Source organism: Ursus maritimus, unplaced genomic scaffold (assembly GCF_017311325.1).
Source record: "Ursus maritimus isolate PB19 unplaced genomic scaffold, ASM1731132v1 scaffold_2, whole genome shotgun sequence".
Lineage (NCBI taxonomy): Eukaryota > Metazoa > Chordata > Mammalia > Carnivora > Ursidae > Ursus > Ursus maritimus.
The window spans coordinates 68248878-68261094 of NW_024424452.1; the positions used below are offsets into that span (position 1 = coordinate 68248878).

The window sequence follows — 12217 nt, forward strand, 5'->3', positions numbered from 1 at the left end:
AGCTCTCCGGGGCGCAGCTGCGCCAAGGCGCGCAGCCCGTTTCCCCTGTTGGCCGTACTGAACTTTTCCACTTTCAGCGGCTCCATCACCTCTGGTCCGCACCTCAGCGGTCCGCCGCGTCCCGCAGCCGGAGCCTCGCGTGCCGCCGGGAGCCGCGCGCCTGCGCCTTGTGCGCACGCGTACGCCCAAGGGGCGGGGCGGGCGCGCGGGGCCTCTGAGCATGCCCAGACGGGGTCCGGTGGCGAGGCGGGCCGTGCCTCCTGACCCAGGGCTGGCCAGCGCCGCTGCCGGGCCTCCGCGCGAGGACTGGAGGTGTTACACGCACTGCGCTAGCGTTCAGTTGTGATCATTTGTATGCAGACGGAGAGGTGAGAGAACAGCACGGTGAATACCTGTATACCCTACTCCGAGATGAGACAGTTCCTAGCATTTCGCCATTTCTGCTCATTTTCTCTCCCCGGGTAGGTAGGTCTTGTTGCTGAACCCCTTGAAAGTACGTTGTGGTGCTGTTGAATCACTTAAAAATGAGCTGCAGACATCATGAAATCTCATAACTCATTCCATAATTAAATACTGTCACCTGTGCTGAGGGAGCAGTAGGACCCAGCAACACCGCCCTCCCCCCCCCCAACTCCTGGGTGGGAAGTGTGTTGTGACATTCCTCCAGGAAGCTCCCAACTGTCTTCCCGTTAATGCCTCCCTAGAGGGGAAAACGACCTTTATTTGACAATAGCAAGGCCTCCAGGGTCCTGAGGGTCTTCTTCAGCTTGTGAAAGTCCTTTTGGGTGCCTCCCTTTTTCCTTACCTCCCCCAAATCCCAAGTATATAATCAGCCATTCCTCACAACCCCAGTGCAGCAGCTTTTTCTTCCCACGGGTCCCATCCCCGTGCTTTCATAAAATCACCTTTTTTGCACTGAAGTTATCTCAAAAATTCTTTCTGGGCCTTGGGCTCCAGACCTCAACAACATTCCAAAACTACATCACATGCATTTCCTCACATTAAAAACGATAACTGTAGAACTACAATTTCAGAGGCACCTGGGTGGCGCAGTGGCTTGAGCTTCAGACTCTTGGTTTGAGTTCAGACTCTGCTCTCGGGGTCATGAGACTGAGCCCCACTACTGGCTCCCCACTCAGCAGGGAATCTGCTTCTCTCCCTTTTCCTTTTGTCTCCCCTCAATAAATAAACAAATAAATCTTTAAAAAAAAAAAAAAACTACAATATCATATTGATGTGGGAAACAAAGTCAGAAGAAAAATTACCCCATTTCCTTACAACCTCCAGTGCATTGACAAGTCCTTGAAACAGCCCGGTGACATTCTTCTAGGAGCTCAGCTGCCTTCATGTTAATACTTTGCTAAGGGCAAAAGGCAATCTTAGCCCAACCCCCAGGATCCTGTAAGTCTACTTTAACATAGAAAAATTCCTTTGGAAGCTTCCTTTATCTAGATTCCCCAAGATAGCAATAATTCACCAAGCAGATGACCCAACTGATGTGGTTTTGGAATATAGGTGAGCTTGAGTGGGGTGAGAGCCAGAGCCAATGATCAAGAAAATTCTTGAGGGCACCTGAGTGGCTCAGTCGGGTTAAGCGTCTGCCTTCGGCTCAGGTCACGATCCCAGAGTCCTGGGATCAAGTACTGCATCGGGCTCCCTACTCTGCAGGGAGCCTGCTTCTACCCTCTGCCTCTCTCTCTCTCTCTCTCTCTCTCTCTCAGGAATCAATAAATAAAATCTAAAAAAAAAGAAAATTCTTGAGACGTCTTTGGTGCAAAACAGTGATTTTATGAAAGAAAGGGGAAAGAACCAGCGGGCAGAAAGTGCGGCACTGGGGTTGTGAAGAGCAATTGATTATATACTATGGGGTTGGGGGAGATAAGGAAAGAGGGAGGTTTTCAAAGAACTTTCATATGCTAAAGAGGACCTATAAGATACCTGAGGCCTTGCCATTGTCAAGGTAAGGTTGGTTTTCCCTCTAGCAAGACATTAACAGGAAGAGAGTTAGGAGCCAGTCATATAATTGACTGCCATGTCATGCTTAAAGGTGGTCACTGTATGCTTGGCTAAAGCCTCTACTTGTAACTTTACATTAAGAGAGGTAGTTCCTGAGACAAATATGACTAAGGAATAAAACCATCAAGAAGGCCTCTTTGAGGTCCAGCCTTAACAATATCCTAATTATAAGGAATCACTGGCAAGTGAGAGAAGACTTATAATAGGTAGGGGCATCCCCAAGTACATTATCCAATCCAATCTTAAAGTGGGGCCATCCATTATGTCCACAAGTCCATATTTAACCCCATGGAGTGGGGTACACTCAGTGGCTTTTAAGGAGCGACTTTGTCATCCCAGCCACACAATTGATCAAGGTATTGATCGAGTTATAGCTGTTGGGAAATTAATCCTAAATAATCATACGCCCGTGGGGTCCTGTTATTATCACCACAGAATAACAAGCAAGAAGATTGTCTATATGTGAGCTATTGTGGCAATTTCTCTGAAGTTTACCTCAAGTCGTCCAGCTTAGGCAGACATTTAAGGATAATCAAAACTAGGATTTAAAAACCGCAAAGATGTGTTATTGAAACATAATTTCTGTCTCTAAAATAACACTCACTTCCAGAGAGAGCCAAATCAAGACCAATATGTTTGCTAAACAAGTCCAATTTTAACAGACTTGGCCAAATTATTTACATAAGCTCAGCAAGAATGATTGATCATTTAGATCTTTTAGACTCTGCTTTGCTGGAAATTTTATAAGGAATCTCTAAGTTGAACTCTTAGAAGCGTCTTCAGGCCAGAAGCCAAGGCAAGTGCTTGCCATCAGGCATGTCTGCAAGACCTATAGATTTGGGCGAATTCCTCTTCATGAGGTCCCCAATATATCCTGAGGTTCCTGCACCTGCCGGGAAGTGACATTCTTTACTCACCTGGTGTGGCTGCTGGGAACGCTGTAAGCAACGTATCAGGCCAACATTTCCCAGGGACTTTATGGCTCCAGGTTTCATAAAGTCAAGCTTAGTTCCTTAAAGCTGTTTGGTCATATCTGAATTTATGCATGTCTCTCTCATATACGACATCCCAGTCAAAGCCTTGGGAAAATAACCAATGTTTCCAATGGTGTCCTGTTACAAGGAGAACAGATTCTTACTGAACTTACCTAAATGACTGATTGCCAGGAAGAATACTTACTGATAGACCTTTTAAATTTCAGAGGGTTTCGGTAGAGAGAAAAGTTAAATGCTTCAATTTGTTTTATTATTTCTGTATATCAGTGGTGTCTTAAAAGAAAGTTTTCTTGGTCTGGAAGAGCAGTTAGAGAACTGCTGGAAGAGTATTGTTTCAACCAAGAGTCACAAAAAAACTATAATCATTTTTCCCAATTCACTTAGGCCCATGTTACTGTTCTTGTTTAGTTTGAATGCAGCTTTAGGTAGTTCTGGAAATTCTTACCTATTTACGTTTTAATATTAAAGATAACGAATACCTGTATTTTTCCTGAAAGTCCCTTTTATGAATCACCTTGAAGATGAACCATTTTATAAGAGAATAAGAACAATAACTATAAATGACAAAAGACTCGAAAATGAACATGGTTAAAAATCTGAGCAGAATATTGAGTCAATCAGAAAAAAATCTGAGGAGAGGTTACAATATGGCTGGCAAGGAAATGCGGTTATTTCTGTGACAAATAACACTTTTAATAATCGAAATATGAAGTGATGGTCTTATGCCAGGATATATTAAAAGTTCAGGAACTGCATATCATCTCTAGAATAGTTATAGCATCGACCCAAATGTAACCTAGGCTTCTCATTTGTTTAACAGTACTTCTGGAGTAACATGCATACCAAATAAAAAGGCCTAATGAGTTAAAGAGAATTCATTTACAATTTAAATCTTGGGAACTTTGTTAAAACCTTAGAAAGTTTTAGAGTTTTAATGCCTAAATTGGATTAGGGATCAAAGACCTGATAAAGACAAAACACAGAAACTGGGTTTTTTTGGGCAGACCAAAGAAAGAAAAACAACTTTGTTTACATTTTCTTATCAAGAGTAGACCAATGATTCAAGAAAACTTTTTCTTTTGAACAGAGAATTTCAATCTTATATACTACTGTATTTTTAAAATCCATTCATTTCAATCTTCGTTCGTCCTGACCACATCTAAAATTCCTTTCCAAAGATACCTCTTCACAAACCTTCTACAACTTTCTTTTGCATTCAGATTTTGTCCCAAAACCATTTCTCTCCAAACAACCATCTTATTTAGGGCAAAATTACTTTGTTTTGCCTTCAACAAAAATGTATTTCCATTCCTTGTATATCTCCTATCTTACATATCTCCTACTTTTCTACATACAGAGTTGCTTTTCTTATTTTCGTCAGTCTTAATAACATTTAGCAGAATTTTTCACTCTTAGAAAACTTAGTCTCCAGTGAAAACTAAGTAGTAACCAATTGTGAATTGTTACACCAGAACATTTTAGACAGCAAATTTATGAATCATTTAAGAACAAATCATGTTTACCAACAGACTCTGAGTAACCTTAGTTTTGTGCAATAAGTATGCAAAAGCACAAACCTACATCCAGTACTCAATGCTTTAGTACTTTATCTTATTTGGAAAAGACCTAGATCTCCAACAAATTCAATCCCATTTATCATCAAAGCAAAACTTTGAGATAGACAAGATTAACCATCATTTTAAGTCGTCTTTTTGCTAACAAATTGCAACAGAGATAACACGAGCTTATTTGACCTTCAGCAAATCTTGGTAGAATAAGTTAGACATTTAATGCTGATAACCTTAAACACATGTCTATCTTAAACCAATGAACTTAGTTTAAATACTGAATATTTCCACCTGGATTCTCTTTGAAAAGTCAGTTTGCTCCCGATTGTCAATTTTTACCTGAGACACTGGTGAGGAAATTTGAAGTGGGCGGTGTTAAGTCCAGGGGTGCTTATCTTCGCTGCTTGATAGAGAGGGAAGGAAGAGCGAAGGCATCTGAGGCACCCAGGATGGTATAGAAGCCAGTTATACAGCCCCACCCAAGGTGGTGCAGAAACAGGTGGGGAAGGGAAGGCGGAAGAGGCAAAGTGCTGCCAGAAGGCAGGGAAAGGGTTCCCGGTTCTAGAGCTCATAAGCTCCAACTGAGGGGCAGGCACCATGTTTTCCCACTGACAAGGAGGCAGTCCATGTAGGGCCGGAGAAGGAAGAGGCCATTTTCCCAAAACAGAGTTTCAGCAGCTGTTTGGGAATATTCCTTAAAGTCCCTGTCCCGAGGTAGACTAACCACAGTTGGCTCCAATTATAGCCATTAACCTGGGAAATGAGTGAGGGAGAAGCCCCCACATCGACTAGGAAGAACAGTGAAAGAGAAGAAAGTCAAGAGTCCCCTTTGTCTGGAATGGCCTATGGCCTATGTTTCCTCCAGCAACCTATGTTTACTCAGGGGAGGCCTATTTACTTAGGTAATTATCCAATATGTCAGGAGCGAGTTTACTAGCCAAACATGTTCTGCAAGAGGCCCTTAGGTCTGGGTCCTGATTTAGAGCCCTGAAAGTCTGGATGGACCTAGGGTACCTCTGTCTATTTGCCCTGCTTCCTGCAGAAGAGATCTGATAGATCCCACTGCAGCCACGCAGTGTTACAGGAGATCAGTCCTTTCTTAAATTTTGCAATCCGAATTGTTTCCAGAGGGTTAAAAAGGCAGCCCAAGGGAGAGTCCATGGCGCTTGAAGAAGCCTACTGAGGCCATGCTCCTGGAAAAGTAGAGAAGGAAGCATCCCACACGGGATATGTCAGAGGTTTTGTGTGTCAGAAGCGACCGGAGGTGTCCCTCAAGCAAAAATCTCTATTGATCACCATCCTGCCTTAACACGAAGGCATTCCTGCCGTAAACGGCCCCGGAGGGATGCCAGCATCCCTCCCCTTCCCCATCTCATCCTAGGCTGCTAATGGGTGCCTTGTGAATGGACTAAAATACCGTGCCATGCCATCCTAGGCCCTGAAGGTTGCATTATTGCCCTGCCATTTTTAACCCATGGAAAACATTAGAAAAGTTTTACAAGGGAAATTACCCAGTTTTGTAATTTAAGTAGTTAGTAGAGGACATTGACGGAAAACAGTAAAGATAGAAATCCATCATGATCTAAGCGACATTCCAACACATGCAGTCCTAACAGCCAACTTCCCTAGGAAACAGCCCCTGGCTGGGTTTTATATCCATCAGTACTGGTTTCCACCAGCTGCCAGTGGAGGTCCCACGGCCAGAAGCAGCTAGACCAGGATGTGGAGGGGATCACATTAGATCAATCAGGAGGAAATCTCACACAGGAGTCTTAAGATTGGCAGCCATGCTAGTCACTTAGGTGGCTGTCCTGAGCCCAAGATAGACAACCTTGTATAAGGACAGTAATAAAGAGAGGGTATGAATTTTCTGTGGCTTATTACCATTCAGGCCAGGGTACTAACTTCCAGCCAAAAAGCAGGCTTTCTCCCCCCATGGAGTAGCCACGGGCTAGAGGATTGCAGCCTGAGCAATTGACATGAAAATGTTCCAATAAGACTGTACTCCTTAAAAAACCCCTGAAAGGGAGAAGAGGAGAAAGTACTCACCAAGTTTGCACCGAAGCTCACAGTCCAGATGAGAAGACTCAAAGCCCCTTGATGGGTGCCAAATAATGCAGTTTTGGAATATAGGTGAGGTTGGGTGGGATGAGATCCCAAGCCAATGGCCAAGAAAGAATTCTTGAGACGTCTTGGTGCCAAAAAGTGGTTTATTAAAGCACCGGGACAGGACCCCTGGGCAGAAAGTGCTGCACAAGGGTTGTGAGGAGAATTGATTATATACTATGGCGTTGGGGGAGGTAAGGAAAGAGGGAGGTTTTCAAAAGAACTTTCATATGGTAAAGAGGACCTACAAGATACCTGAGGCCTTGCCATGGTCAAGTTAAGGTTGTTTTTCTCTCTAGCAAGGCATTAACATGAAGAGCGTTGGGAGCTTCCTGGGAAAATGTCACATGTGTCCCACCCAGAGGGGGCGGGGGAGGTTGCAGGGGGTCAGCTTGTGCTTGTCTTCAGTCAGCCTTCTGCTCATTGCAAGTACATTTTACACTTGCAGTTAGTGACTTATCTGTGGGGTGACTGGGGATTGTAAGAATAGTCTGATTCCCATAACCTGGAGAGGCAGACTTTTGACACTTCTGAAATAGTCTAGAAATGGCTGTGGTGTAGCGAAAAGAGGGGTGGTTGAGGATTTCAAAGATATAGATTTGAGTCCCACTTCTTCCCTGTGACATTAGGTAATTTTTCCAAGCCTGTTTAGTAACTTTATAATGAAGATGATAATACGTTTCAGAGTGGTGAGAATAAATCCTATGAAAGTATTTTGTGAAATCTTCAAAACACCATACAAATATGAAAGGACAAATTATTCTGAGTTAAAACTCTTCAGTCTGTGAGTATAGAATGATGCCTGCATACAGCACCCTAACTACCAGCACTGCTGAGATAATCATCTCATACATTAGCATTAAGTATGAGACTTAGAAGGAACTCACAGTGTTTACTTAAATAAGTAACATGTCATAAGGAGGTCCAGAGAACCAGGGGCTAATTCTACCCTAGAATAGTCTGAATTACTGAAGAGTGTGACAATAGTTCTCAGGGAAAACATTATGCTGGATTCTCTACTTAGAGATGCTCTACTTAAGAGAGTCTTTCCTGCTCCGGGATGTGGTTTCAGCTACCCGGACACGACCCATTTCCCCTGATGTCTTGTTCCTACTTCCCCTGATACAGAAAGCCAACTATCCTAAATCTTGGAGGAATATCCCCCTCCCACCATGAAAAAAAAAAAAAACCCAATATCTCAGAAAATGTGGGAATGTGAAAGGAAGACCCTTATACCCTTAATTGTTCACCTGGTTGGACAATTCCATGAGAGAGACATGGAAATTGCTTAAACCACCCTTATTTTGTCTGTGCTAAAGAAACAGAACCAATATTGTCAGTTTGCAGCCTCTTTTGCAGCTAGGGTGCAGTAGGAGACCCAGGCTCCACCCATCAGACTCACCCATCCTGCCCATCATCCTGGAGACCTTGAGGAGCTCTGGCAGTTCTGGTTGTTGGGAGCTACTTTGAAATGCCCCCAAAATAAGATGGATTAATGGTTGAATAAAGGGATGGATAAACAGATGAGTAATAAAGCTAGTATAGTGAAATGTCAAAGACCAAATCTAGGTGGTGGTAAACCTAGTGCTCACCCTAAATTCTTTGAATTTTACTGTGTTTGAAAATTTCCATAATAAAATATCGATGGGAAAATACCATCATCTCACCTAAAAATTCTTCTAATACTCTCATAAATGTTTTGTTTTAGAGTTGATGTATTTAATTCAGATTCCCGATGAAGTTTATACATGGCATTTGATTAATATAGATCTCTCTTTTCTTCGTTCACTGCTCATTGTCATTGTTGGTTGTACAACAGGACCCAGGACAGGCAAGAGATGCCTGGACCAAGGATCAAAGTCTTTCACTGGAGCCAAGAAAAGTTAAGCTGCTTATGCTAGAAGTAATCTACACCGCCAGAAAAGCTCAATGTCCAAAGGCTGTGGCAAGAGGTCTCTGGATCCATATTTGGCAAAAGGACCAAGACTTTTGACCTCAGAAGCAGATATTGGGCATCAGGAATTTCCATCAGCAGGTGTCTACAGACATGGGGCATGCAAACTCCTACCTTCCTGCACTTTTAAATGTTGCTTTGCTCATAATTAGCATGCAAAGACTTGACAGATGAATGAATGATGGGGTCTCAGTCCTTATCCTCCTAGATTGTTTCTCTCAGGAATTTTTTTTTTTTTTTTTTGAGGGAGCGAGAGTGCTTGGGGTGGAGGGGCAGAGGAAGAGGGAGAGACTCTTAAGTGGGCTCCACACCCAGCGGGGAGCTCACGTGGCTCGATCTCAGGACCCTGAGATCATGACCTGAGCTGAAACCAAGAGACGGACACTTAACTGACTGAGACACCCCGGCGCCCCTCTCTCCGGAATCTTTTGAGTGTGGTGCTGTGTGCTCGTGAGCAGTACACCAGCAAGAAAAAGCATGAGCTCCTCAACTGAAGGTTCAAGGCATAGAAAGAATGTAGGATTTAAGTTACTGCAATACTATGTGAAACCAGGATAACTTAATGTTGAGGCACAGAATATAAAATTAGAAAAACATAGAGATTTCCTGATTTGGGTTTTGGGTACTGAGCCTGGAACTGAGGGCCCTTGGACCCCAAATCTGAATAGGGTGCCGAGAATTGGGAAGCAGCCCACTCCATGCATAGCATTTTTATTACAAAGTAGGGCACTTGTTGGCCCAGTGAACAGAAGCTAAGGAAACTTCAGAATGAGGGTCCCTCCCTGAATCACCCCATTTGAAGGCCCACCCTGTTTTTCTCAATGGACAAAAAAAAAAAAAAAAAAAAAAAAGCAGTGACCTCAGGTACGGGGAAGCCAGGGAGCACTGCCCTAGCCTGCAGCCATGGTCTTATCCTAGGAGGCAGTCTTGAGTGAAGGCCAGCACTACCTCCATATCCACCAGCCCTCCATGATGATCCAGGGAGAAAGCTAAAGGAGCCACTGCTTGGGAACCACGATGACCCAGACTTTGCTCACTGATTAGGACCAACTTGGCAGAGGCAGGGTTTGGGGCGTGGGGAAGGAGCAGGTAGTTAAGGACTCTGCTGAACTGGACCTGGGACAGTGTGGAGGGAGATCAAAGCATTGGAACCCCAAGGCTTGCCTGTATGAGAGACGCCACCAGGGCAAGACGATGCACAGGGAGTTAGAGACATGGAATCACCAATGTTGAGAAGCTGAAAGAAAAAAAACTTTATTTATAGTAATAAAAAATTTCAGTTAACCATGTTAGAGGAAAGAATGAATTGTTTTTTCATTCTCTCTATAGAAACTGGTATTATATAAAATTCTTATAAGAATCTTTATATACTCTTTATAAGATCAAAGAGTATGCAACCAAAAACACAGGGGAAAAAAGGATCAACGGCCTATCACACTTCATTTTTTCCCCTGGATTTTGTGATGTCTGTGGTATTTATTGGCTTTTAAAATATTGTACTTTGCTGTGATTTCTTTTCTCATTCCAAATACTCCCTTTTGTACTTAGAGTCATACTGTTTCGTATCCTTTTTCTTAAAAGAGGTCCCCCAATACCCAAAGAATTGAAAGCAGGGACTACAAGAGGTACCTGCACGCTCGTGTTCACAGCAGCATTATGCACAGTAGCCAAAGCGTAGAAATAATCCAAGTATCCATCAACAGATGAATAAACAAAATATGGTGTATACATACAATGGAATATTATTCAGCCTTAAAAAGGAATGAAATTCTAATACATTGCAATGTGGACTAACTCTGAAGACTCAAAACGACAAATATTGTATGGCTCCACTTACAGGAGGTACCTGGAATAGACAGATCCATCGAGACAAAATGTAGGAGAGAGGTCATCGGGAGCTGGGGGAGGGCAATGGGGCACTAGTGATCAATGAGTATGGAGTTTCTATCTGGGATAATGAAAAAGTTCTGGAAATATGTAATGGTGGTCTTTGTACAACAATGTGAATGTACTTAATGCCACAGAATTATACACTTCAAATGGCTAAAATGTTAAGTTTTGTGATATATGTGTGTGTTTGTATCCACAATTTTAAAAGAGGCTTGTTCCCTAGAGTTGTATAAACCTGAGCCCCACAAAATTTGGATCTGTCCATACCAAGGAAATAAGCAACTCCAAAGTAATACAGTATAACATCCTATAATGAGAACCACATATTCAGTACTAGAAGGGTTTAAGTTTTCTTAATAAAAGAGATTCATTTAACTATTGTAAAATGGGCTGTTGCTTTCCAGAACTCATAAGTGATAAATCAGAAGCATCAGGTTCCAGATTTCCTATACAAAGACCACTCAGAAACTGGAAAGGTGGCTGACTCTTACTGTTCTTTAAAGTTGCCTGGGACGGAATGGCTGTGGTTTAGATGTTATTTTAGAACTGAAGCTCAGAATCCCTGGGCCCTCCATCCTATCCTGCAACTCAATAAATTCTTTTGGTGGTTCCTCTTGTATGAAAACAGTAAAAATGTATTTTATAGAGAAGCGGAAGATGTTAAGAGAGGTTCATGTTAAGAGAGAAGATGTTAAGAGGAGTACGAGTTTTCATAAAATAAATAATAAGGAAATCATGGGTAGGATCCTGAAACCATCTTTTTGCAAGTCTTGGAGATTTGATGTTTCCAATGAAAATTCTTACCAAATTACAATCAGCTTTTACCAGGAATCTAAATTGGACTTTAAAATACACAAAAAGCAATGCTTTCTCGCCCTACTGGTTCTATTACTTTCATATCCTCGCTTCTAACAAGCAGATAAAAACCAAAAAGAGCACAGAAAGTTGTGCCTCAATTTCCCATAAACCGTAATTGAAAATTTAACACAGTTTTATTAGCGAGAGGGAAATTAAGTAGCACCTATAAATGTTTAATACAGAACTACCCAGCAGTTTTAGTAATAAACCAAATGAACATTTAACCAAGACTTACTGGATTACTTTTTAAAGTGTATTACGTGTCTCCTCAGGTTAACTAGGATTCCTCTTTGAAGCCTTAGACTGGTCAAATAATAGAGTAATAGGGCATGGAACTTAAAAAAAATCCCTTCCTTCGGGGCACCTGGGTGGCTCAGTCAGTTAAGCATGTGCCTTTGGCTCAGGTCATGATCCTAGGGTGCTGGGATCGAGCCCCACATGGGGCTCCCTGCTCAGCAGGGAGTCTGCTTCTCCCTCTCCCGCAAATCACCCACCCCCACCTGTGCTCTCTCTCTCTCTCTCTCTCAAATAAATACAATCCTTTTTTTTCCTTAAGATTTTATTTATTTGAGAGAGACAGGAAGCCTATGTTGACTTCATTCTCCAGATTTTCCTTGGTGGGTGAAGGGGAAATTTTCCTCCCTAAGGGAGATATGCTTTTGATAATACATTATCAGATATAGAAGGCCACAAAGTTAAATCCTTTTCTTTCATCTTGCACAAGCAAAACCAAGGTCCAGATCATTAACCCATTAATTTTACAATTTCGTGTTGAGAATGAATGGTAATATCCCACAATAACACAAAACATTTTTTTTACTCCTACTAAT

At 42.4% G+C, this 12217-nt stretch overlaps 1 protein-coding gene across 1 annotated transcript in view; it reads right to left on the minus strand.

The window, feature by feature from the left end:
* SMYD3 (SET and MYND domain containing 3) overlaps window positions 1-177 on the minus strand; it is a 686329-nt gene extending 686152 nt beyond the window's left edge. Inside the window, exon 1 of the mRNA XM_040636090.1 lies at window positions 1-177. This exon is cut by the window's left edge and continues 75 nt beyond it. Within this exon, the coding sequence (XP_040492024.1) occupies window positions 1-86 (86 nt within the window). The 5' untranslated portion in view covers window positions 87-177.
* Window positions 178-12217: the final 12040 nt, after the last annotated feature.